The sequence below is a fragment of the Muntiacus reevesi genome, chromosome 18 (genome assembly GCF_963930625.1).
Source record: "Muntiacus reevesi chromosome 18, mMunRee1.1, whole genome shotgun sequence".
In the NCBI taxonomy this organism is placed as follows: domain Eukaryota; kingdom Metazoa; phylum Chordata; class Mammalia; order Artiodactyla; family Cervidae; genus Muntiacus; species Muntiacus reevesi.
This window is the reverse complement of record NC_089266.1, coordinates 2,721,420-2,749,098: the sequence shown is the minus strand read 5'-3', so window position 1 is coordinate 2,749,098 and position 27,679 is coordinate 2,721,420. Positions and strand designations below refer to the sequence as shown.

General features: G+C 45.1%; 1 protein-coding gene across 2 annotated transcripts; it reads right to left on the bottom strand.

The window, feature by feature from the left end:
* Positions 1-14,503: 14,503 nt before the first annotated feature.
* Positions 14,504-25,145, bottom strand: KCNJ2 (potassium inwardly rectifying channel subfamily J member 2). 2 transcript variants are annotated; one of them, XM_065910334.1, is made up of 2 exons: positions 25,067-25,145; positions 14,504-18,459 (listed from the first exon to the last, which is right to left on the bottom strand). In XM_065910334.1, the coding sequence occupies exon 2, from the start codon at positions 18,237-18,239 to the stop codon at positions 16,956-16,958; it is 1,284 nt and encodes a 427-aa protein (XP_065766406.1). In that variant the 5' UTR covers positions 18,240-18,459; positions 25,067-25,145; the 3' UTR covers positions 14,504-16,955. The 2 variants fall into 2 exon arrangements, with proteins under 2 accessions (XP_065766406.1, XP_065766405.1); XM_065910333.1 differs by lacking the exon at positions 25,067-25,145 and adding an exon at positions 24,232-24,384.
* Between the last annotated feature and the right edge of the window lie 2,534 nt (positions 25,146-27,679).

The window sequence follows — 27,679 nt, the reverse complement described above, 5'->3', positions numbered from 1 at the left end:
CCCCAATGTTCTCTCTGCCCACATTTTGATTTGCCAAGAAAAGATGGCCTTTGGTTGGATCTTTGTTCTTTGTCACTTTAAGAAAAAAAGATACTAGCCAAACGGGTTACAACCTGAAGATACAGTTTCTCGTGGTGGCCTGCTTCAGAACGACCCAGGTCTCATTGTGCTTTTCAGACTTTCATCAATGTCTGAGCTGTGGGCTTCGTTATACTGGAAAGGGATTTCTTTTCTTTCTCTTCCTCTTTTTTAATTTTGATGTTTTGGGTGTCTTTTGTGAAAGATTGCCAAATGAAAGTGCTTTTACTCAGCCATCTTGTCTAGAAGTCCTGACTTAGGCAGATTAAATGGAATTTATCAAGGCACTTAAATGTCACGGGAGGTAATCATTGCTCACCCTTGCTTACACATGGGGAAATAAATTCCAATTTTTTCCCAGTTGTTTCTAGATTAATATAGGTAGCTTATGAATTCTTTTAAAGATCAGGGCAAATTGATAACCAATTGCTCAGTCGCTTAGAGGCATCTGACTCTTTACGACCCCCATGGACTACAGCCCACCAGGCTCCTCTCTCCATGGGATTTTCCAGGTAAGAACACTGGAGTGGGTTGCCATTTCCTATTCCAGGGTGTCTTCCCAACCCAGGGGTAGAACCCATGTCTCTTGCATCTCCTGCATTGGCAGGAGAATTCTTTACTACTGGGAAGCCCTGATAACTAATTATGGATCCTTAATAATACTAAACAAAGGTTTAGCAGAAACCTTAGGTCACTTCATTTAATCTGTAGACTTGACTCTTCCCAATCCAGGGATTGAACCCACATCTCCTGTTTCTCCTACATTGCAGGCAGATCCTTCCCTGGTGGCTCAGAAGGTAAAGAGTTCACCTGCCATGTAGGGGACTCAGGACAGGAGGGTTCGATCCCTGGGTCAGGAAGATCCTTGGAGGAGGAAATGGCAACATCCTCCAGTCCTGCTTGGGAAATCCCATGGACAGAGGAGCCTTTGGGGCTACAGACCATGGGCTAACAGAGGGCTGTACACAACTGAGTGACTGACACTTTCACTTTGACTGTGAACCCCTGGGAATGTGAATGATGCAGTTTGGGAAGGATGGCCTGGCAGCCAGGCAAAAATATCCAGGCAATAAGTTCTCCATCGATGAGGAAGCACTGTAGCCTTGTAAAATGTAAGTTTCTCGGGGTCCTGAGTCAGTGAAGGATGGAGGTGCCTTTGAAGAATCCTCCATACCGAGCATAGTGGATCAGTGGCACTGACCAGGTTGTCTGTCTGGAAACTGCTTCTTTGGTGGCACGTGGAAGCTGGCAGACGAGAAAGAGACACCTTCCCCTATCCTTTCCCCTCCTAAGAAGGACTTGCCACCATGTTAATCTTTCAGCAGCTCTCACAATAGATCACCCTGGTGTATCTTCATCTTCTTGGGTGAGTCTGACTTATGCACATGGAAACCAGTACCTTGGAGACCCTACGGTACCAAGTGCAGCCTAGTCAACAAAATTCATGGGACAGGCCTGCCTCCACAACTAGGAGAGCACTTTGACCAATCAGCTAGCAGAAAGCTCGTGAGATACAGGTGGACGTTTCACAACTAACCAGAGTTCGGTTTCCTTAGCAGACCGCGCTTCCTCTTTGCAGCCCAAACTCAAATTACATGGCCAAAGTCTGGTTGGAATAGACAACCTATGTGGATTCTAGACTTGCCTGATTCTGTGGAACTGGAAGCAGGGGGAGATCCTGAGAGAGAAGCAAACATGCTTTGCAGAAGTCAGAGGAATGAAGCTGTCTGCGCTGAGTCTGTGAATGAACCTATCGAGATGCCTGTTTCTGGCTGCTCCCGTGCCGTGGAAAGTGATTAATTCCTGGCCTCCTCTGCCTCCCCTCTGCCATCGGGGTGGGGAGACAGCACCCTTGCCCACTGCAAAGTAAGACAGTTTAACAAGGCGAACAGGGCACCCTGGGTCAAGTTGCAGCAGGAGTCATGGCAATACACGGGAGTGAGTCAACGCAGGATGAGAACAAAGAATGTAATTCATGGAACCCTCTCAAATGCACATGTTGGGATGTGTTGAACCGTCAGCTTGAGTGGGTGTGTAGCAGCATGCGAGGGTGATTTACATGAAAGTGAACTCATGCCCAGAGAGCCGGTGTGACTTGTAGATTTACAACCCCAAATCATGGGAGATACACACAGAGGCAGGCACAGCCCATAGTAAACAAAACCCACCAGTGCCCTTGACAACTGTTGAGTGAAACAAGACAGAGTTAGGGTGAAACAGGCTCCTTGAACTGCTGAAGGACCAGCCTGAGTTCCCTTCCCATGAGGATGAAAAGATTACATTGTTGCAGTTGAGGGTGGTAACTTGGACTCAACTCAACTGGAAGAGTTTAGGAATGTGGTCAGAACTGTTGCTTTGAATATATCTGCCTTCCAGGAGCCTACTTCACTGGGCATCCCCTTATAAACATCCTGCCCACTCCTCAAAATCCACTGTGTCTTCCTTCCCCTTCCTTCCAGCCCTCTTTTATGTCTCCCCTGTTTCTTCTTCTTCTTTGACATTTTTTTAAAATTTAAACTTTATCTTCTATTAGGATATAGCCACCTAACAATATCATGATTGTTTCATGTGAAGCTTGAATGGACCAGCCATATGGATGCATGTCTCCTTTCTCCCCTAAACTCCCCTCCCATCCAGGCTGCCACATAACATTGAGCAGAGTTCCCTGTGCTGTATAGTAGGCCTCTGTTGGTTATCCACTTAAAATATTGCAGTGTGTACATGCCCATCCCAAACTTTCACATCCGTACATGACTACTGGAAAAACCATAGCTTTGACTAGACAGACCTTTGTCAGCAAAGTGATGTCTCTGCTTTTGAATAAACTGTCTAGGTTTGTCAAGGAGCAAATGCACTGGGGGGCCTGGCATGCTGCAGCCCATGGGGTCACTATGGGGTCACAAAGAGTCAGACACAACTGAAGACTGAACTGAACTGAAGGTTTGTCGCGGCTTTTCTTCCAGGGAGCAAGCACCTTTTCATTTCATGGCTGCAGTGACCATCCGCAGTGATCTCTAGACCTTGTCAAACGTTCTGGTGTAGCAAAATTCCTGGTGGAGGCAAGATGGGTGCCTTGCTGTTATCAAGCTACACCTTAGGTCTCCAGTATCTAGATGTGGGCTTGCAGTGGGTGCTCTGCATGCAAAGTCCTGCCTACCACCTCTATCCATTCAAATCTTACTCATCATTTCAGTTTTATCTTCAAAGCTCCCTGTGACACCCAAATCCTCTCTGTTCTAACCAGTCTCCCTGAAAACAAGTATTTTCCTTCACCTTTGGATCACCATAGCACTTGATGAATCTCATAAATCATTTCCCTTATTTTGACCTTTTTCCTTACATCTGACTACGAAAGAAATATACAGAAGCAACTTTTGAACCCATTATATAAATATAAAAATATTAATGGCGTAACTTATATAAGTTACTCTCTATTCTGTTTGAATTCTATTTCCTTTATTTTGTTTTTGCCTCTAGCAAATCTATTGTATCTTTTTGTATGAAATTTTTACTGGTGTGTAAATACTAAAAGAAAGAAGTCTTTACATAATTATCTCAAACTCACTGATGAATACGATGTTATGTGCTCTTATATCAACTGTGATAGAAAACAAATCAAAGCCTCTTTGCAGAGAGGGAAAAAAGACAGACTAGAGTTAGCAGGACCTCAGAACCAGCTGATCCTTCCTCTTCCTTTTTCACTTGAGGAAATTGGAATCTGGGAGGAGGAAATGACTTTCCCAAAATGGTAGGTCTGGTTTGTGATTGTCAAGTTTCCAAGGCTCCTGTTCAGAACCCTTGTGCTAGACTGATCGTTCCTCGTGCGGGGTCCTTGTGTCGGCGTCTGGTATACCAATTGGGAGCTTGGGAGAAATGCAGATTTGGGGGTCTTGTTCCCAAGCCTACTACCTAGAAGGACTGGGGTGAGCCACACTTTTCTGTGATTGGCTTGTGTAGGAGATCTCGAACTTTGGTGCATCAAAGTGAATCAGGGTGGTCCTTCCCGCAGGCGGCAGTGGGTGAGTGTAAGCTGATGTGGGTTCACAGGACCAGACTGTGGATGCGGCCACGTTCAACATCAAACTAACATCCTGACCAAGTTCCTGCAATTGACAACTTAATCCAGATTCCTCTCTTGACATAGTAAATCTTTTCTTCCACTTGAGTCACTGTAGTGTCTGTTTCATCTTAATTTGTGGAACATAATGAATTTACATCACATTTAAAATAAAAACCCACTAAAATTCATTCAGCTCTGACTTTTATCATGTACTGTAGGGGTGCAGAAATGCTGAACACAGGCACATTTGTCTTGGTGAAAAAAAAAAGACAAAAATGCAAACAAGTTCTAGGATTTTCAGAATGATTTGTTTAAACACAATTGTTAAATATATAAGGGCAACTTCTAAAGTTAAAGAACTAGAACATACATGCAAAAGCGAACAGAAGAGAAAGCAAAGACAAACAGATTAATTTACTGATGGACAGAGAAGGAAGGAGAAGCAAGGAAGACAGAAAACACGGGGCTATTCATAATAGTCACAGATACTCTCCCCAAATGTGGTGTGGAAACCAGATGTGTAAAAATAATCAGACATAAAAAGATAGAGAATAAAAGGGGGGGAAAAAGATATTGGGTAAACACCAAAAAAAGAAAAGAAAAAAAAAGAAAACCCCAAGCTCTAAAACACCATTGTCACATCAATGTCTGACAAAAAATAATTCAAGACAAAAAGATTATTATTTTATTTTATAAAGCTATAACTTGTATGACTTAACAACAATTAATATGAATAATATACTATTCATAATGATTTAACATATATCAATATATCATGTATCAATATGTTACAATAATATACCATAACTTAATAATATATCATTGAGATACACAGGAAGCAAGAACCCTTAATACAAGTAAAAATGAACTATTCTACTATTATGGTAGAGACCTAAACACACTTAGTTAGTAGTCAAGAGATTAAGCAAATAAAAAATATTTAAGGGTATTGAATATTTTAATTATATAATGATATAATTAGCAGTTCTATAAATATATAGACATTGTTCCTAACAAAGTATAAATATATTTTTATTTCTGTCATGCTACATTCACAAAAACTGGCCATTATGTTTTAAAGAAAATAATACATTATGTTTTCTGACCACAGTTAAATAAAATTAGATATTAAAAACACAAAGAAAGAGCCTCCTTACACACACACACAAAAGAAAAAAACCACACGAAACCACACAAAAAATTAACAAAAGTCCAATTGGACGTTTTAAAAGACTTATGTTTGATAAACTTTGGGTTATTACAAAGTACTTAGAAACTTAAATGAGAATGTTATAAATTCAAAAACTAATGGATTTCGGCAAAAACGGTACTCAGATGATATTTTATAGACTATTCATTGTCATAAAACAAAGAAAACAAGAGGAGGAAAAATGAACTATAACTTCATCTCTACAATCTTATTAAGGCTTAAAAAAGAGGTATATTTGTACTGTAAAAAATGAAAATTACAAACAGATTATAAAGAAATAATCACCCACAATCCCATTATAATTTTTACTTCCTTGCCTGTAACCATACCACATATAGTAAGCAAAAATACTTCAGGTCAAATGACTCAAATTACATGATGTTTGTCCAGTTTCTGGGCTGAATTTACCCCTTGAATCTGACCAATGTCACAAGCAAGACTCCTTAAAAATGAGCACCCTGGGGGGACGCCCCCGGTGGTCCAGTGGCTACAGCTCTGAGCCCCCAACACAGGGCGTCCAGGTTCCATCCTTGGCCAGCGAATTAGATCCCACATGCTGTAACTAAACATTCCACCATGCCAAAACTAAGACCCGGCTGCAGCCAAATTAATAAATTAAATATGTTTACAAAGAGGGGAAAAAAGAAAAAAAGAAAATGAAGGCCCTGAGCATCATCATGAAGGCATGTAGTTTGGTGTGTGTGAGTTATGGTGGAGCATTGGACAAAAGGCACCTCCTGGTAATTCTTCATCAGGAATTCTGCTTTCTTTTAAAATAAATTATTTCTTTTCTGGTCAAAAAGAAAATAGATGGTTCATTTTAGCAGTTTTCCAGAAATCTTTTGGTGAAATGAAAATTTGGTGAAGAATTAGCCTGCAAAATGAAGTGATGAAGATGGTGAAGAAAAAAAAAAAAGATAGATATATACATATATATACATACAAAAAAGTTATATATATATACACACACACATACACACACACACACACACACACACACACATATATATATCTGCAAGGAAATGATAGGGAAAGAATCCCTCAGAGTCCAATGAGGGGAAATCAGTTTGGGCTGAGGTTAACAGAGGAGGTTTCCTTATATAATGAACCCTGATAGAAATACCACCCAGCTGCTGCCAAAGGGTAAGGCTGCTTTTGTTTGGCTGGAAGGTCCAAGACCCAACCTTTTGCATGTGGGAGGCAGTTGCGTTTGGGGTCGATAAAACCATTTTGTTCGGCAGCAGGCATCCGGGGCACTGAATGTGTTTCTTGTTCTGAGTTGACCCTATGAGGAGGTATGCCAGGAGACTGCACTCTTCTCTCAGAAAGAACCAGAATAAAAAGCGACCAGCATGCCTGAACAAGCTGTGAAATCCCTATCTCTTTTGCCCCCGAATGAAGTCCAGTGCTCCGAGATAAAGGAAATCCATTCTGTAATCTGATAGGGCTGTTATCGAGCATTTTGCCAAGAACAATGACTTTCCGTCACAGAGCACCAGGGTCCAGGTGCATGAACTTCACCTGATAAACTCTAGAACAACAACAAAAAAAAACCCACCTTGGCATTTAAGGACAGCTAATGTGATGGATTTTCTCAACAAAAGCGAGAACAGAGTGCTTGCATTTCTGGCCCAGACTCTGTGTTGGAGGTCTTTTAGTTTGATAGCCAAGGTCAGAGCACAGATATAGAAATCTAAAATTAGATTACTGTAATTGTTCTCATTCTCTTCAGGCCACTGAAAGCTCTTTGAAAAGAGGACCTTTGACTCTCCAATACTCATCGTGGTTCAAGGCGCTTGCTGCCTTGTCAATATTTCCCAAATGAACTCTCTTTTCTTTCTTGGTTGGACTTAAATGTCGTGAGTTTGGGTTTCCCAAGTGGCTCATTGGTAATGAATCTGCCTGCAGTGCAGGAGAGTTAAGAGATGCGGGTTCAGTCCCTGGGTTGGGAAGAGCCCCTGGAGGAGGGAATGGCAGCCTACTCCAGGATTCTTGCCTGGAGAATCCCATGGACAGAGGTGCCAGGTGGGCTACAGTCCATGGGGCTGCAAAGAGTCAAACACGACTGAAGTGACTGAGCATGCACACACAGCTGATTTTCACAAGCATTTTAACACCATGGTCAGTCTAGTTTTCAAACAGAACTAGCTGGACCTGTCATTTTTTTTTTAACCTGCAGGCTGCCAGCTCTTCCAAAGAGGAAAATCCTTTTATATCTTATTCATATAAAAGATTTACCTCAAAGGAAACCTTCATCTCGGGCCCTCTCTCCTTGTAAAACGATGAAAGCTTAGTCCTTCAAGAGAACACACAGTGCAGATGTGCAGACGACAAATAAGGGCGTACACTTGCTTACCAGACACACCTTGAACCTTTGCATTTTCCTTTTTAAGTAAATCCTATACTGCACAGAGCTTCATGCAAATCACTGGCAGGAAATAGCAACCTAGAGTCCTTTTAAAATCCTGCCAGCATGCAGGTTCAGGATTGCCTTGTGGATGGATGGTAGGAAGAATCGGTAACTTGATCCATCCGTCCATTAGAAGGTAGAAAGAACAGAGTCAGACTCTAAAAGTTTTCTCCCAGGTGAGTATTGCAACAGGAGCATTGAGGTATTTGCATTTTGATGCCCCATCTCTTCTTTCTGAGAAGAGCTTGTTTATTGCAAGTAGCAACAGGATTTATTAAAAAAAAAAAAAGAAAAAGAATTTTGTTGGCCTTCTCCACTAATTGCTGTTTTGGCATTCTCTGTCCACTTCTTTTTTACTATCCTAGAAAATGATGATGAATCTATAGATCGTTTAAGACTGTGCACCCTGAAGACAGAGCCATGTCGGCTGGTTCCAGCGAGCTTGAGGCGGCGCGACACGAGCAGATGCTGGAAGTGAACCTGGTTTTAAGAGACTTTTGTCAGCTAGGAGCAAGGGCAAGGCAGAATTTCCTGAGCGAGCCTCACTGCCTTGTCTTAGTAAATCTGGGCTTCGCTTCAATTAAACCTTACACAGAGACTCCTGCTGAAAAAGTTCAAATGTTTCGAAATAGATAGAAGCAAGCTATAGACTGAGGCAAAAATACATACTGTATTTATCATCCAACACAGCTTTTTATATAATTATATCCTTGTGCACGTTTTATTTTTGGTTCCTGAAGAAAGTCGCTCAGATGAAATTAACGGGTATGCAGGAGAAGGTGTTCTGATGCTTCTTTTGGTTTCTATGGCAACCCTGGGGCATCTTCAGCTGTCTCATTGACTGGGTGTGCCCAAGTGAGGTAGACTGTGACTTTCAGTTGAGCCTGGCAAGGCAGGGAGGAGAACTCGGGCCACAAAAAGAGCTCACTGCAGTCCTGAAGAAAACCCCTGGCGTGTAGGATGTGCTTTCCCTAGTTTTTGTGTGAATGGTTGCCATCTGAGCGTGCTTTTGCCAAATGTTATGAGGGTTGGGTCTACAGTTGCCTTTGAAATATCTCAATTGGTAAACGATCTATTTTTATGGGTCTAAGTACCTAATGCCTAATATTTGTGTATTTTAAAGGCAACTCCTAAAGACTGAGGGCAGGAGGAGAAGGGAGCGACAGAGGAGGAGATGGCTTGATGGCAGCACCAATTCAATGGACATGAGTTTGAACAAACTCTGGGAGATGGGGATGGACAGGGAAACCTGCCGTGCTGCAGTCCGTGGAGTCATGAGGAATCCGACAGGCCTGAGCAACTGAGCAAGATGCGTTTTACTGAAATACACTGTCTGCAGGATCAAATAAAAAGTTGTTTACCTCAAACTTTAGAAGTAGAAGTGAGTTAGCAAAAAGTTGAAAAACAGAAGCCAAATAAAGCTACACAATATGAGATTCCGTTCATTTGTTGGTTATATGGGAGTGAATCCAGATACCAGCCCAAAGGCAAAGATCATTTCACAGACCAAAGCTAAGCAGAGTCTGGGGTCAGAGTGGTCATTTAGCAGGGAGAAATTAGCGCTAGTGGTCAACAATCAGCCTGCCGATACAGGAGACACAGGGTTGCAGGTTGGATCCCTGGTTGGGAAGATCCCCTGGAGCAGGAAATGGTAACCCACCCCAGCATTCTTGCCTGGAGAATCCCATGGACAGAGGAGCCAGGAAGGCTGCACTCCATGGGATCACAAAGAATTGGACACAACTGAGCAACTAATGAGCAACTAACACAGACACAGATTATTAGACAAAAAGTTTTTATATATAAAACTCAATTTTAATAGAAAGTGTACAACAGCACCACTCATTTCCCAAACTATGACCTCTTGAAGACAAAGTCCAAACCGAACACTTCAAGTAACCAGAATCATAACATAATTCCTCAATAAATTTCTGGTCAGATTGAATAGAATTTTCTAGAAGTCAAACCCATGTAACAGAGTTGACCCTTCAGAATGCAATCTCACCCTGAAAACAAAGGACTTCTGAAAATTAGTACCATCACCACAAAAACCCTATGCTCGAGCCTCATCTTCTGTGTGACTCTTAGTCATATGACCTGTAGAATGGATTATCTGATTTCCTCAAAGCAGCAGAGAGAAGCAAGAGCCTAAATGACACCAAGGCCAAAGCAGCAGCTGCCTGTTCAATGGACAGACTTCAGCGCACACCCCACCAAGAAGAAGCGCCCTCGCAGCCTGAATCACAAAAGGAAATGTTAAATAATACACACTGCTCTTTGAATGAAGCAGAGAATTGTATAATATTTTAGCAAACCATTCCTCCAAAACAATGAATGCCCTCGAGGCCACAAATTTCAGTTACTCGAGGAGAGCCAGTTACGTGTAATTATTCATCATTATTATTCTTACTGTTTAGTAACGCTCGTGCGGAATCTGGCTCATCTTCCTAACCTCCTCCCTTCCACAGGCTTCTTAACTGTCCCTCCCTTTACTTCCCAACTCTGTTTCTCCTCTGGCTTCCAAAGCAGATGACTGACTTTCCAGTTCTAGGACTGCCTGTATTGCATGCTGGGGAAATCCTTCATGCCAGGCAAATGGGACAACTGGTCACCCTAGTCCAGAGCTAGGCAATGCGATAGTCCTACTGCACCCATGACTGCTAGGCTTCACCTTATAATAATGTAAGAAGTTTTGAGTCCCTATAGCTAGACTCATATAGTGGCTCAAATCATCCGATCCTTAAGGTCCTTGATCCAAACTATTTTGAAAAAAAAAAAGACTGGCTTCTTGAAATATGCTAATCAAGGACTTGGTTCTTCATTTAAAATGCATAAAACGAGGCTTCTTTTCTTTTATTTTCTTTCTTTCCTCCTTTCTTTGTTTGTCTTCCTCCCATCCTTCCTTCTTCCTTTTCTTCTTTCAATTTAGGAAACCAAATCTGATTGATACAGTCAGTGTTTCGAGCTTTAAAATGGACATTGCCAGAGAGAAAGATGCTTTCTCCTTTGGGAGGATTACCTGGGGCCTGTTACTTAAAAAGGATGGAGTTGAGAGGTCTTGTTCAGCTGTTACTAAGAAGAAGCCCTAAGGAGAAAAACTGAAATTCCACCCTTGCTTTTTTTTGTATATATATATGTGTGTGTGTGTGTGTGTGTGTGTACACATATATATGTGTATATGTATATATTTTTAAAGTAGTGGTGAGACATATATATATATATTTAAAGTAATGGTGAGACCCATAAGACGTTGAACTTGTTGCCTGGAGTCCCCATTTTGCATCTTGTTGAATGGGACCAGCCACCAGGAGGCTCGCCCCAACCTTGGCGGCTCCCGGCTGGAGGAAAAGAGAAGCCTGTGATGTGGTGAGGTGCCTGCCGCTTGTTTAGTAACGGGGCTTTGTGGTTTCACCTCTGGACAGGCTTCAGCGATTCCTAGTTAATTGAAATTAATCTGAAGTTTGAGATTTACCCATATCCCTCAACCGAAGCTGAAATTTGTCACTAGTCTGCCCTCGTGAGCTGTGCCCTCTCCCCAGAAGCCCAGGGAGCAGTTGTGGAGCAGGTGGTGAAGGGGGTGGGGAATCTGTGTTCACGTGCTCTGTGAAGACAAAAGGCATGTGCTTCCACCACCCAAGGAACAACAACGGAGAAGCAGAAGGCCTGAGACAAAACGCTGAAACTCGCCAAGGATGCCTCCAAATGGAAAGCAGAGAGTAGTGAGGAGAAAGCCCAGATCAACAGCCTCTGCTGTTCTTCAATTGAAGTACAGTTGATCTGCATGTATGTGTATAACTGAATCCCTCTTCTACGCAGCAGAAATTAGCACGAATTACAAATCAACTATACTTCATATATGTGTATATGAATATAAGAATACACATATTCTTTCCCATATCTTTTCCATCACGGTTTCTCTCGGGTGCTGAGTACACTTCCCTGTGTCATAGAGCAGCATTCTTTAGGAAACAGCTTGCACCCGCTCACCCACCCCCAGGCCCCCAGCCCCCAGCACCGCCCCGTGGCACCCACAAGTCTGATCTCTGTGAGTCTGTTTCACAGCTACGTCCGTTTGCGTCATCTCTTAGATTCCACAGGTAAGTGACGTCTATGGTGTTTGTCTTTCTCTTTCCGACTCACTTCACCGAGTACCATCATCTCTAAGCCCCTCCACGTCGCGGTGAGTTAAACGCCTAAATCTCAGCTCTAATTCCTAATAGCTGTGTGTGCTCACACAAGATACTCAACCTCCCTGAGCCTTAGGAGCCTCATTTATTAAATAGGGACAATAATAGTGCAGACTCCACTAAGATCAAATTATTTAATACTCACGAAGAGCTTAGAACCACTTTGAATCACAGTAAGGAACTTATTGAAGGAAAAATATTTGTTAAAAGGAAAAATATCGAGTACTTATTAAAGGAAAAATTTTAAGGAGCAACCCATATTTCAGAATGGAGATTTTCCTCAGTGTTTGCACTGGTGAAAAACAGTTAAGCTGTTCAAAATCTGCCAGGGGAATTGATGTTTTCTCTGAGACCCACATATCCTTGGTAACTATGTACTCGAAAACACCATCGAGCTTAGTGGATTAAATGAAATTTAGAGGCAGATAAAACCTGCATTTGAGTATCAGCTCAGTGATTCATTAGCTTTAAAATCCAGCCTTGGTTTCTTCATCTGTAACAGAGGTCAATAAATTATAGGCCATGGGCCGAGTCTGGCCCACCACCTGTGGTTATAAGTGAAGTTCTATTGTCATAGAGCTGCACCCTTTTTTTCCGTATTATCTGTGGCTGCTTTTGTAGTATGAGGGCAGAGCTGCATGGTTGAGACAAAGAACTGTTTCACAAAGCCAAAGATGTTTAGTATCTGGCCTTTCATGGGACATATTTGCCAGCTCTGATTTATTATACGAGAATATAATAACCTGATTTGGTTTTGGGGAAATGAGCTAATATAAAGCTGAACCCTACGCGGAGTTAAGCTCAACAAAGTAACTTTTATCATTACACAGAGACTTAAAGTCTAAGCCTTCTATTCAATAGTTCCTGCTATTTTTGTTTGCTTGTTTTTGGTTGTTTCTGTCTCCTCTCCACCTGGGGCATTCTGTCCACAAACAAAATCCGAGCCTGACTTCCTCCTACTGGGATTAAGGTAACCTGCCACTGCACTACGCCTGTTCTGGAGATTTCTATGGTCCCATTCTTCCCACCTATCCGGGTTTATGTCCTCTCATTTGGGAGCCTTTGGTTTCTATCTGAGATGCTACAGGAATCACACAGACAGCCCAAAAATTTCTTGCACTGATTTGTTTCCAATTTTTAACTTTTTATTTAGAAATAATAAAATAAGACATAATATATAAAAATATGTACAATCCATGGTTTGTGCAGTACATTAGGAAGACTTCAGATACAAAAAGACAGGAAACGGGAAGATAATAACTCAGGATTGTCAAAGGCTGAGGTTGTTCAGTTCACCGCAGCCCAGAGCTTGAAACCCAACATAACTAGAAAAGGGATTCTAGTTGGGAGCAAGGGACTAGGCAACACTTTTTTTTTTTTTTTTTCTTAAACCTTAACTTTACTAGATACAGAGTGAAAAAAAATCCACTCTGCTTCTCAGAACAAGCTTTTTGCTTTTACTGTGTGGCTTATCATCAAATATGAACTGACACTTTTTTTTTTTTTTGGTCAGGGTAACAAGATTCAGGGGACAAAATGCACTGAATAAACATCAAGGTTTGAGATGGGAGTTGACAGGGGAGAAGGAAGGGACGGGAGGAATAATGCACTGATAGAATTTTTAAAAAAGTAAAACTGAACAAACTGTCATCAGGAATTCGGAAATGACTTCAGAGTTATAGTGACATCCTTAAAATGTCTGATTCAAGTATAATCTTAGAGGGATAGAAAACTATTAGTATTCCTTTCTCAATAATCAAAATAGAATTCACTTTGTCTACCTTTTATTTAAAAATAGGATAACCAGGAATCTAAACCTCCTCCCAAAAATATAAAGCCCACCCAGTTACGGGCACAGATTCTTCAAAAGGGGATAATTCCTAAATAAACTCAGTGGGGGTTTGCTTGCAACAGAGAAGCAACATGAATCTGGTGACAGACCCCAGATACTCTGTGAGTTTCTTCAGTCTGCGTTCCCACGACACGTGTGCACTAAGTAAGGAGACCCAGGCAGTAAAGACCAAGGTTTTGAAGGTAAAATGCAGCAAAAAAAAGAAAAAACCCAAAAAACAAAAACCAAAAGAAAAAACATTGTGCATTACTGTGTCTTGGCTCTTGACAAAAAAAAAAAAAAAACCCACAAAAATTGCCATTTAAAGCTTGTAACTGTTAAAATACTAATAACTAGAAAAAGTTTTCAAATGAACAGTCCATGCTGAAATAAATAACACGAGAACATAGCAAGACAAACCTTATAAGGCTGGTAGATATTTGCTAAAACCATGCTAACCGGTAGCATATAGGTACTAGCTCTCAGAAATTGCTGCACTGAAATTATACTTTCTATGGCAATTTTCTTCCCCTTACAGACTTCTATTTACATTTGGCTTTAAATATGAAAATATCTGATAAACTTTATAAAATGTACACTTTAAAAACATAGCTTCTGCAAAATTTTCTTGAAAAAAAAAAAAAAACAAACCTGTGCACCAGAAATTTTAATTTTTTTTCTCTTTTTCAGAAAGAAGTTGCAAGAGTTCCCTCCCTCGTTCTTGCCCCCCTCCACCCACCCCCGTTGCAAACACCTCAAGTCTTTTTAAGTGGCAGCACTGTGTGACGAGAGGGTGCCTTCGCCGTGGTCACCCCCATCCTCCACTGTATCTTCATGAAATTTACAGATCACGGAATACTCTTTGGTTTGATTATTGTCCTTTGCAGAAATATCGGAATAGCAGCAGCTGAAACCCTCAACACCCTCTCCCTGTCAATGGCAGGACGGTCGCCGTGTACAGAAGACTGTACATGCTGTGTCCACTCCACCCCAAGTCCTCCAGCTCTCTACACAACTTCCCCCATCGGCCTATAAGTCTGGACTTCAAAGATCATCCCCTCGCCTGATAGCCCTAACCTGATTTCCATGCAAATACCTGCACAGGGTTCAAACCCACCGACTCGAAAGGCGGACAAGAGCAGAGACCGTCCTGTGAGTGCAGGAACCCCATGCAGATGTGGCTGGTCAGGAACCAGAGACCATCCCAGACACGGGCTGATGAAACACAGGATTCTAGAACAAGCTGTTTTTTAATGGCATACAGGGGTGTAATACCGCAAAGAGAGTTGATTTTGAGACTCCCATTGAAAAAGAAAAAAAAATCAGTGACCCCAGAATTCACAAATAGGGAACCTTAAACCAAAACAGAGTTCTGTCATATCAAGCTAGAGTGGAAAACCAAACCAAACAAAATGTTCCTAGTGAGGCAGGCAGCCAGGGAGAAGCTTCTGGGAAACGATGTGCCCCAAGTAACAGGCTCCAGGTCTCCACAGACAAAAGGGATCCACTCGGATTCAAAGACGAGTGTGGATCCACTGGGGGTGGGGGGGGGGGGGACACTTTTAGATCATCATCTCCTTTACTTGTGACGCTGTTAGGATTGTTATGGCCCTTGTTGACCCTAAAATACTGAGACATTTTCATTCCTGCTATCATTAAAAAAAAAAAAAAAAAGCGACGTTCCCCTTCCTCCTAAAGACTTGAGTTGATGAGCTACATCAAAATGGCTCTTCCACGTCTTGCTACCTTCTCACTGGGGCATTCACAACCCTCTCAGATGTTGGAGGACTTGGCCCAAACAGTCTAATGGGAAGAACCAGCCCACAGGCCAGGCATGGCATCTTTTAGAAAATGAAGTCAAGTCAGAGATGCACCCATCATCAAGGCGTGGAATTCAGCCCTAAGGTTTAAACCTACTGATCTTTTAAGTTGTATGGCTCAGCGTGGAGGATGCCAACTCATGTCAACCTAGGTCTTATCTTCTGGGATAAATTTTGGAATGTGCAAAACATGGAAAAATCTAGGAAAAAAAAAAATCTAAGGGGTCATCATCATCTCTCAAAGTATGCATTCGCCTGGCCAGCACCACCTCGAAGGAAAGGAAAGTTGCTTATATCTTTCGTGTGTGTGTGTGTGTGTGTGTGTGTGTGTGTGAATTTTACTTTCCCCTGTCTTCTTCCTATGACATGAAAGTTACATGAAAGAACAAAAAATTAAAAGCACCACACTTTACTCAACTGTGCGTGTGGTGTTCTATTTTCTGAATAAGGTGCAAGAGGAGAGGGTAGTTCAAGGTCTCGCTGAGGTTCAAAGTTCTTGTCTCTTGATTTCAAGGCAGCCATGGGGCTTTCTTTCCCTTTTAGTGTAAGCTCCACTGTGCAAAAATGTGCATTATCTTTGGTATTTATTTTAGGTAGTCTAACTTAAAATTTGAGATAACCCATTAACATCTTGGAGGGAAAAAAAAAAATAAAACATTAACAACAACCCGGAGGCTACCATTTGGCTAGTGTTACATAATGCCCTTATGTAACCAGAGAGAGACAGACAGAGAGCACGAGAGGGAGAGAGAGCATCAATCCTAGCAAACAAATTACTGGCCTCAAAAATCAGGCTCTCGTTTGGCAGCTAATAGCCAAATACTTGCCACTTTGAAGCGCACATCATGAGCTTTCAACAAAGTTCAACACTGACTTTTTAAATTACACACAAGAGGAAAAAAAAAAAAAAACTACACTGCAACAATACAACGTGTGTTGGTGTAGTTAGCAGCTTTTCAAAAGTTAAGGCAGAGTCTTGCCTTTAAAACATTGAAAAATGTGATGCCATTTAAAAACATTCTTGTTCCCTAGAGAGAAGCGTTCTGGAGAAGTCAAACACCCCACCAACCAAGGCTTGCCTGCAAGTTCAAGTTTGGTTCAAAACACAAAACACGAACACAAACACCCCATAACTTATTCTACAACGTGTTATGTGCCTTCGGGTCACGGGGAGGCGTGCTTAGTGCTTTAGGTTCATCTTCCGGCTTACAGTCTTTCTCTAAAACCACCGTGCTCGCCCCTGTCCCTGCGGTCACTTGCCTCAAACCACCTGGCCCTGGTACCGTCGTCTGCGTAACTGTTCTGGGCCTTTGACCAACAGACCGTGTTTCAGAGGAACCACTCCCCAGGAGGACTCAGTCATATCTCCGACTCCCGCCGCAGCGGCCTGGGCTCTAGAGGTACACTGGCCTGGTTGTGCAGGTCTATGTCCGGGGGCGTGTCTGTGCTTGTGCTCTCGGGAACCCCGTTTTCACTGTCGTCTTCCTCTTTGCTTGTGAGGGCGACCTCATTTTCATAGCAAAACGAGTTAGCGTTCGACAGGATGTACTTCTTCTCCGCCAAGTCCCTGGCACTGCACAGGGGCGTGTTGGGGACTTCGTAAGTCTTGTGGAACCTGGAGTAGTCCACTTTGTAGTAGTGTTTCTCCTCGAAGAGGACCGGCTCGTAGCGGTGACCCCAGAGGATCTCGTTGGCCAGGTACGAGCTCCGGCACTGCGTGGTCATGGCCGTGGCCTCCACCATCCCCTCGAGGATGACCACGATCTCAAAATCTGCATTGTCGATGTCCTGCTTGCTCAGATCATACAGAGGGCTGTCCTCATCGATCTCATGGACGATGGTGATGGGAGACACCAGAAATATGCGGTCGATGCCGCTGTCGAAGCCCACGTTGATGTCTATCTGATCCAGGGGGATGTACTCCCCCTCGGAGGTGATTCTGGACTTGAGGAGCTGTGCGCGCACATGCGCTTCCACCAAGTGGCTCTTCCGGAGGTTGCCCACCCGCCACATGAGGCAGAGCTTGCCGTCCCTCATGGCGATCACGGCATTGTGGCTGAAGACCAGCGTCTCGTTTCTCTTCTTGGGCTTGGCCATCTTGGCCATTACCGCGCCGATGATGAAGGCGTCGATGATGCAGCCCACGATGGACTGGAAGACCACCATGAAGACGGCCACGGGGCACTCGTCTGTGACACAGCGGAAGCCATAACCGATGGTGGTCTGCGTCTCGATGGAGAAAAGGAAGGCGGCCGTGAAGCTGTTGACCTCGGACACGCAGGCTTTGCTCTCCTTGGACGCGTCCAGGTCCCCGTGGAGCAGCGCAATCAACCAAAACACACAGCCGAAGAAGAGCCAGGAGAGCACGAAAGCCAGGCAGAAGATGACCAGCATCCAGCGCCAGCGGATGTCCACGCACGTGGTGAAGATGTCGGCCAGGTACCGCTGGCCCTTCTCGCCCACGTTGATGAACTGCACGTTGCAGTGTCCGTCCTTCTTCACGAAGCGACTCCTGCACTGCTGCCGCGTGTGGACCTTGCTCTTGCCGTTCCCGAAGCCGTTGGCCACCGCCAGCGTGGCCAGCTTCATGCCGTCCTCCTCCGAAGAGACGATGCTGTAGCGGTTCGTGCGCACGCTGCCCATCGCTTCTGCGGCCGACGCCAGCGCTTCTGCTTTGGGAAACAGTCTGAGTTTTTGCAAAACCCTTTGGAGAAACAGGTTTGAATGTTCAGTGAGGACCCACACACACAAAAAAAGAAGGAGGGATGGGGTCTCCAGGAGCCTTGAGCTTCTGGCTACCAAGGTCTGTCTCTTGACATGCAGAGTCACTTTAATAACTCAGCTAACATCCAGAGAACAGGTCCTGCAAAAAAGAGAGAGAGAGATCTTTTATTACAAAAGAAGTTCATTAGGAAAGGGTTCTGCTCTCTAATGCAACAGTTCCTAGTCAGAAACAGAGACAGATATACATAAATGTCCTTTATGCTGAATTACTGGGATTTTCATTTCTTTGTGCAGCCCTAAAGGTCCATCTGGTCAAGGCTATGGTTTTTCCAGTGGTCGTGTATGGATGTGAGAGTTGGACTGTGAAGAAAGCTGAGTGCTGAAAAATTGATGCTTTTGAAGTGTGGTGTTGGAGAAGACTCTTGAGAGTCCCTTGGACTGCAAGAAGATCCAACCAGTCCATCCTAAAGGAGATCAGTCCTGAATATTCATTGGAAGGACTGATGCTGAAGCTGAAACTCCAGTACTTTGGCCACCTCATGCGAAGAGCTGGCTCATTGGAAAAGACTCTGATGCTGGGAGGGATTGGAGGCAGGAGGAGAAGGGAACGACAGAGGATGAGATGGCTTGATGGCATCACTGACTCGATGGACATGGGTTTGAGTAAACTCCGGGAGTTGGTGATGGACAGGGAGGCCTGGCGTGCTGTGATTCATGGGGTCACAAAGAGTCGGACATGACTGAGTGACTGAACTGAACTGAACTGAACAAAATAGAACAAAAATATTTTCTTATATTACTTAAAAACACGACGTCGCTAAACACAGAAGTGATAGTTGTTCATGACAGTGTTTTTTTTTTAACTTTTAAATTTTATATTGGCATATAGCTGATTGACAGCGTTGTGACAGTTTCAGGTGAGCAGTGAAGGGACTCAGACACACACACACGTGTCCATTATCCCCCCAAGTCCCCTCCCGTCCAGGCTGCCACAGGACATTGAGCAGAGTTCCCTGTGCTGGACAGCAGGATTTTGTTGGTTGTCCATTTTAAATATAGCAGTGTGCACATATCCATCCATCCCTAATTATCCCTTCCCCTCATCCAAAGTCTCAGATTCCTGTTCCATTTTTGGCCAGAAATCTAGAATATTCTACTTTACAGATCCACCTGTCTCTTCTTATGCTCTTCATTTGCCTTCTCTACTTGCTGGGGTCCCTGGTGATACAGCAGAAGAAAGGCTTTTCTAACTTCCAGGTTTGCCATCAAGCTTTAAAAACTCGGACATGTCAGAGAACATTTCACACGAATGCAGAATGTTCATATTCATTGAGTAGCAGGTGCATTGTGGAAGAATATGACAGCCCTCAACGACGAGGCTGCAATCCAAAAGCATCGACTAGTTCATTTAACAGATAACTGAGCAGACAGCCCTTACAATCATCTGAAAGGGATGCGGGTTTCTAGAGACCTTTTGGGCTTATTCCATCATGTCACACGCTGACAGCAGCCTCCGAAAGCGGCAGAAACTCCTGATAACATCTCTGTTCCTGCAAGTGATTTGGACTTGAAGATGAAGGCTCACTCTAGGGGATACAGAGTGATCCTGTTGCTTAGCAATGAGAGACCTGAAATTCTCTGGAGATGGGATTGCCGTGTGTAAAGACAGGGGAGGAAGTAAGCACCTTTGTGCTCAAGGATCAGGTCTTTAGTGGATTGAGATAAGGCTGGGACTCATTTCACAGGAGTCCAAGTGTGTGTGCTCCCAAACACAGACAACTCTGCAGCGGTAAGTCACAAGGCCCTCTCAGCTCACTCGCATTTGCAGCGCGGCTTTCTGACCCCTCTTCCTGCAGAGAAGGTGCTCACCTTCACTTAATGCAAATAAACAGCAGTTCTCAGTTTTCCCCTCTCTGCTCATCTCCCGCCCCCTGCACCCCTGCCCCTGTAGTTAAAAGTCATCTACTGACTTTTGACTTTCCATGTTTGCTCCAAAGGATATAATTTTTCCTCGATTTGCAAAAGGCTGGGAGAAAGTCTAGGGTGTTTTGGCAACCAAATATAAGTTAAAAAATGAACACAGCAGGGAAATGAAAAATAGGAGGGATGCTTGACTTTCAAACCGCCAAAGCTGTCTCCTGGATTCAGGGGGGACAGTGAACAGCAGATGGACAGGATCAGATACTCGTCAACACCCTGATGACAAGGACACCAGTTTTTCTTTCTCCCCCTAAACTGCACTCAGATTAAGCAGTTAACAGAACCACGTGCAGCCAGACCAGCTGCAAAGACAGCAAATCACTGATCTGTTTTCACGCACCCCCTGAGTAAGAAGGCAAGGTGTATTGTCTTTGAAAATGACTTGTTATAGTCTTTTCACTTCTGCCTCTTTATCCAAGTTATTATGCAAGAATGTGCCCCAACACATTTTTCCTGAGATTAGTCATCTGTGAAAATTGCAATGTGTGTTACATTTTGGCAGCTTTTGACACCTAAATGATGCCCGATTTGAAACTGCCTTTGAATTACTTTATAAAAAGGTGCTGTGTCTTCTCACCCTTCCACCTGCTTCAGTGTTTTGTCTGCTTCCCATGAAGTTTGCACTTGGACAAGAGAAACAAGACTCTGATTCCTCAGGGTTCTAGACCCTGGACACAGAAAGATTTTTTTTAAACAGAGATTTCAGCTCATTTGGCTCATATGAAATTGCTGAGCCCTTATACACACACACACACACACACACACACACACGTGCACAAATAGAGATAATAATATGACACCAAATGCAGGTGCATGTTCCAAGAAATGCGGGACAGGGGAGGCCTCATTTAAATAGTGTGAGTTCTGACTAACTTCAGGATCTTATAAGCTGACACCAAGAAATTCCCTTTTCATGATTCAAAACAATCCTTCCATCTGAGTTACCATTAGGGACCAAGAGTAGACAGTCTCAAATTTCTTCTGACTTATTTCTGCTCTCTTTCCAGATTAAAGCATAACAGTCATATGAAATCTAAAGACTGAAGTACGACTTTCTAAAAATCTTGACCCCAGGACATTCGTCTGAATTCCACAAAACACACACGACCAGCTTCCTACGAATGAATAGCTTTCCGCATTTAGAATCTTGAAGAGAGCCTGTATTGAGCGACTATTATTGTCTTATTTCCATTGCTAATGACAGAATTTGTTCCATATGCGGAGCATCATTTAGAAATTTTACCATTTCTGCCTGGAAAGGGGGGAAAAAAAAAGAAAGATTTTTTTGGCAAAATGGAAACTTTTGTCACCTCCAGCAGATACGTTCCAAAACAGATTCATGTGTGTATATGTGTGCACACATGATGCGTATTCAGACTTTGGTGGAGCTGATGATACAGCAAAAGCTGAGACGCTGCCAAAGTCTGATAGTGTAACTGTCTTAATATTCCACTCTGAAGACTGTCTTTCCTATTAACCTGCTCACATGCCTGAGTGGCTACAGGCAAGCAGAAAACTTCCTTGCCTGCACTTCTCACACTGAAAATCACCAATTCATGAGCATCTGGGAAAACACTTTAATTAGGTATAGGGCTTTCGTGCAACTTCATTTTAGGGCCACATTCTAAGTAAGTTCTTGAGAATCATCTGATTAAGAACCAATGAAAACCCCCAGTGACTGCCCTCCTTGAGGGGCACAGCCCGGGAGAATTCACATGTTATTTGATGAACAATGTGCAAACGCCCCCATTTTCAGCCAGAATATGTAAGGGCCTGAAATAAACTTAATAGACACAAACAATCATTTTTACCCAGGGCATAACCAATGAGAAAGAAAGTATTTCTGGGAATTGGAGAGGTTACATGTGCTGCTCTTCATGTTAAGACTATTTATAGGCTGAGCCCAAATTAAGCATAAGCAGTGGAAAAAAAATAGTTCAGGGCTTCCATCTCAAGGTAGATGTTAAAGGAGAGAGAGCTGGAGACAGAGATGAGGCCAAGGAGATAACGCGGTGTAAATGAATGTATCCAGATCATTTTTACCATCACCGAGATATTCCCAGGAAGGATCACCCAAGAACAGAGACATGCTCACCTGGAAGACTAAATGAATCAGTGGGCCCCTCTCATGGTCGTGGTGTGGAGTGGATAAGAAAGTTTCTGAGTAAGGGGAGGAAACAGGGACGGCAGAAGGACTGAAGGAGAGGTCTGCTAATGAGTGTTTAGAGCAGCTATTCCCCAGCTGACGCCATGTAGACCAGCCTGAGTGTGCTCCGGGCGTCGGTTGCTACGAGAGCTCAAGGCTGGCAAAGCAACCGCTCAGAAGCTCAGTAAACAGAAGGGGGGGAGGGGCGCTCGGAGAGGGGGGGCACCCACTCACCTCTGGGAGCCCCACATCTTTCACACTCAACAAGGCGTATAGCATCACTTGGTATGCGCACAAGCTGAACTATGTATCTCTATAGCAAAGAAAAATAAACACTAAAAAAAAAAAGAAAAAGAAAAAGCTTGAAACTGTCCTTCTGCCCAGGTAAAGACGTGGTCGGTCTTATGCTACTCAAAAAGTCATGCAAGGACTCCGACAAGGATTGGACAGCCGGAAGGTCTGAAGGAAGTAGAAGGAAGTAGAAATACCGCATGTTATTTTTTTAAGGTCAGTTTACAAGAGCTCAGAACAAATATTCCTATGGAGAGCAATAACATAAAAAGAAAGTGCCAGCAGGGGGGAGGGGGAGGGAGTGAAAGCAAAATGACATGACCTTGACCCCAACTCTGACCCCTCCCATCATCCTTAAAGTCACCTCTCTTAATTCCTCAGCCTGGGGATTTTTCTGGATCATGACAAATAATAAAACACTTGCAGCAGGGCGTGGAAGTGAGCAGGAAAAAGCTAGCAAGCATACAGGTAACACAGAGCAGGCATACAGCAAGCAGTCCTTAGTGGGAGAAAATCTGACCGCCTACCGATCACTAACAGGGAATGAAAGCAAGTGGTACAAAGCAATATGCATTCTTTGCATGCCCAAAACAGGCTTTCAAATCAGGCCTGATTTCCTAAAAGGTAAATTCTTGGTTAATAGAAATCCCAGGATTCACAGCCGCATCTTAGTTACCCTACTGACAGGATCGCCCAGACACAGACAATAAACTGCCCACTTCCTATCTCGATTTTTTTTTCCAACTGTCATGATGACTCTCTGTTATGATGCAATCCTTTGCAGAATCAAGTCGTTTCGACCACCGTGCTTCCCTGAAACCTCACCGTCTTCAAGTTTCAGGATTAACGTGATTATTCCAGAGAAGAGCAAGCTGCTTAGCGAAGGTGTGCAAGTTTCACGATCTTAGGGCTCAGATCCAGCGCGAGCTCCGGTTCTCTTCCCCAGCAAAGCAACTTTGAGCGAAGCTCGCTGGGTCTGGAACTCAAGCTACACTTGAAGCAATGACAGAGGGAGTGGGGAGGAAAGACGCCAAGGATCGAGACCGGCGCTGAGTCCCAAGGTTTGCCAAGGTTTGAGACCGGTATTCTAGACGCAGCCACGGCCCTTTTTCTTTCTTTTTTTTTTTTTACCTCCTGAGAGACAGAATCGAACACAGGCTCCCTCGCCCGGGTCTCCCCACTGAGTATCTCGCTCCAGCTGGTGCACTGGAAGTTATGAGCACAAACAGATGCTGCAGAGAAACGTTTCTATTGCTCAACTGTTCCAAGCATGTCTCCGTATTTTTAGCTCTGAGGATGTTCTGGTGCGCACACAAACTCTATAGGCAGGCTCTGGGACTCCGGCGCGTGGGGGAGCGCTAGAGGCCGCCCGACAGCTGGGCACCTCTGGGGCGGCCGGGCCGGGCGGGGTCGGGGACCGACGCCCGAGTCCTCTCCCCGGGACCCACAGGCAAGGAGAGCAAAGCGGGCAAGAAGACACAGAGCAGCCCTTACCTGTTGCTGGCGCAGGAGCATGGGGGCATGGAGTGGAAGTGGGGGGTTACAGAGGCATGTGAGATCCAGGAGTTTGTACAAGCCAGGGAGCCAAAGCGAACCAGCAATTCCCAAGACCCAGCGGGCCGGCGCCGGGGCGGGCTGCGCGCGGGCCGGGTCTCCAGTGCGCTCTGCGCTTTCCTGGGCTCTTTTGAGGCGTCCGCGAGGCACCGGGCCGCCCGGCCCCGCCCCCGGCCGCGCCGGCCAATCGCCGCGCTCCCGGCCCCGCGGGGACCGCGCTGGGGGGAGGATGCTGCGCCCGCGGGGCCCGCGCGGCCGGCGCGAGAACCTGCCGCGGCTCCCGCCCCGCGCGCCCCCCGCGCCCGGCCGCCGGGGAGAAGGAGGCGGCCGCGCCCGGCCGGGCCCGCAGCAGGTGGGACGCCCGCGGCCCGGCGCCGGCGGCGGCCTAATTGCAGCCCGGCCAGTGGGCAGAGCTTCCCACCCCGGGGCCAGCCCCACGCTGGCCCCTTCCTGTCCTCGGCGGCGGGGGGGCGGGCGCGCGCCCCCAGGGGCTCGCGGAGGGCCGGTGTCCCGGCCGCCCGGCGGCCGCCTGCGAAGCTTGCCTGTCAGCCGGGGGCGCGTCTTCCTCTCCCCTTCCCACCTACCCGCGGCAACTTCCCCCCCGCCCTGCGATCCTTCCCGCCCCCCGAATCCCGGGCTGAACCAGCGGGGCGAGGAGGAGCCGCCGACGCAACGCGGAAAGGGACCGCGAGCGGCGCGCAGAGCCCGGCCGGGGGCCGACGCGCGCCCGGGCCGCCCGGCCCTACCCTCTCCCGCCTGGGCGCGGGTTACTTACAGAGAGCCGGGGCTGCTCGGGAGGGTGACCGGCCCGTTCCCTGCCGCGGGGCCCGCCCTCAATCCCGGCCTCCACCAGCGCGGCCGGCACGCTCTGCCGATCTAAACCCAGAGCAGTTAGACTCCTGAATTCTCTGCAAGGGCAACTCCTACGGCGCTCAGCGCTGCCGCGCCCCGGCGCCTCCCAGCCCTGCCGCCCAGCAACCGGGCAAGGGCACCGAGACCCTTTCACCAACGCTGTCAAAGGCGGCGTGGACCGGGCGTGGACCCTGGAACACTGTGTGCGTGTGTGTGTGTGTACACCGCGGAGCCGCGCACGCCTAAGCATCTTGGTGTCATCACGAAGCTTTGCTCTTAGAATACTTAAGAATCCTCCTTACACCAAGTTTGCCATCCCTGTGTGTGTGTGTGTGTGTGTGTGTGTCCTGAAGCGATCAAATGTGTCCTCCGCGCTGTTTAAACCTCTCCAAGGCCTCCCAGAGACGCCAAACTGCTTCCACACGCTAGCTCGCCTTTCCGGGCGGTGCCGCCGGGGTGGCTGTGCGCGAGCGCGAGAGTGAAACCGACCGGGACCCGGGGTTCGCGCCGGGACCCGCCGCCGAGCCTCCTTCGCGCGCCCGGCCCCTAGGAGGTGCTGGTGACGTGCGCTTGGGCTCCCGGCTCCCTCTGAATCCTGCCTCAGCCAGCGTGCCGCTCCTCCGAGTCACCGTCCCAAGACACTGACATTACAAGGGGCTGGAACAGGTGGTGCAGGCGGTGTGACTCTGGCAGCCAAGCGCCGGGCTGTTTCATTCCGCTTGTGGCGATGGTACAGTGGTTCGAGCCCTGCTACCAACTGTCGTGCCTTTTAAAGCCCTCCTCCGTGGGAATCATGGTTCACACCATGGAGGTCTCATTTAACCTGTGTGAAGCCAAGTGCTATTTATAGGCCACTTGGATTAACTGTGCCAAAGGGGTGGATGTATAGGAAGCCAGGCTGTAGCCTAAAGCTGAAAGAACCTGGAGACAGACGAGCTGACCGCATGACCAGTGGACAAAGGCTGCAATGCGCTGCCTCTGAGACGGGTTTCCTCCTGCATTTCTTGACTGGACCGGAGAGGTCCCGTGAATCCTTCAAAGCATATTAAACCTAAATGGAAAGAGGAAATTCATCGTTTATAGATGATCTCTTCTGTTATTGTGATTCAATGTATGCATCTGTAGATGGCTAAGGATTTTCCAAACCACAGAAATCCAACACTCTTATTTCCAGGTAATGAGCTCTTTCTGAAAACCAGTCACCCAGAAAGGAATACCATTTCTCTGGAGTTACGATTGAAATGGTTTTACTTTAATATGCTACTCTAAGTAAACTGAATACACCACAGATCAGGATGGTTTCATATGAGCAGAAAAATCTTTTTTTAAAAAAAAAATGAATGCAAAGTTATCAGATGATGGTTATTTGTATAAATTTACTGATGGGAAATAATTGCAAATAAATACATGTATCCTAGCCCTTCTTACTAATGTCACTTTCACCTCCCATGGAATGATATGCATCAAGGCTTATTTGGGAAGCCAAAGATTAGAGAAAGGTTGATTGTTTTAACAAGAAGATTCCCAATCTGAATAGACTGTTTCCCTTAATTATTTAGCTAAATAAGGAAACATGAAGAATTAAATTTTGTTTATGACTGAAACTTTATAAATGCAGGAAAGCATTGATTAACTCTATTGCTTCATCTTATAAGAAAAATATAAATGTGAATTAAATGAATGAGCCTTTCACTATGTCCCTATTAGGAAAATTCTAGTGTTCCAAACCATTCAGTGCTTGGATAAATGTACTTTTTTGGAGCAAGTATGTGATATAGATTTCTCTCAGAGTATATCTTTTTGGCTGAATCAGTCCTTATTTAGCAAAAAAATAAAAATCTCCAATGCAGTTGGACACCAGTACAGTCGGGTGTTGGGACCCATCTGTGGATTAAATTTTTCCAAGGAAGTGACAATTATGTCCTTACTGATTCCCTCCACAGTAACCACCTATAATATTAGAGCCAAATATTAGTCACAGTCTAGATCTGCAGTCAGATTATGAATGGTCGTCTGACGCAGGAAGGACATGGTTCTGCCAGGAACACAAATCTTTCTTTTGAGCTTAAGTAAAGACCACCAGCAATCAGCTTTATTTTCAAGGATCCATTAACCATCACTGCAGGCCAGCTTATAATGATAAGAGAAGAGCTGCTCCTGTTATTTGCATCTTCCTGGTAGCAAGAATCACTCATTAGTCTTTGCAGTAATAATTAATAGTCATAATAAATAGATAAGTAAATGTGTGTGTGTGTGTGTGTGTGTGTGTGTGTGCTCTGTCAGTCATGTCTGACTCCTTGCAACCCCATGGACTGTAGCCCACCAGGCTCCTCTGACCATGGGATTCTCCAGGCAAGAATACTGGAGTAGGTTGCCATTTCCTCCTCCAGGGGATTGTCCCGACCCAGGGATCGAACCAGCATCTCTTGCATCACCTGCATTGGCAGGCAGATTCTTTACCACTGTGTCATATTAACTTGAAATATAGACAGGCTGGGTATGCAATCTGCTGCTATGAGGACAAGTCATCTGCTAG

Coding starts and splice junctions, on each gene's coding strand:
- KCNJ2 (XM_065910334.1), bottom strand. CDS start 18,239: ATGGGCAGCGTGCGCACGAACCGCTACAGCATCGTCTCTTCGGAGGAG.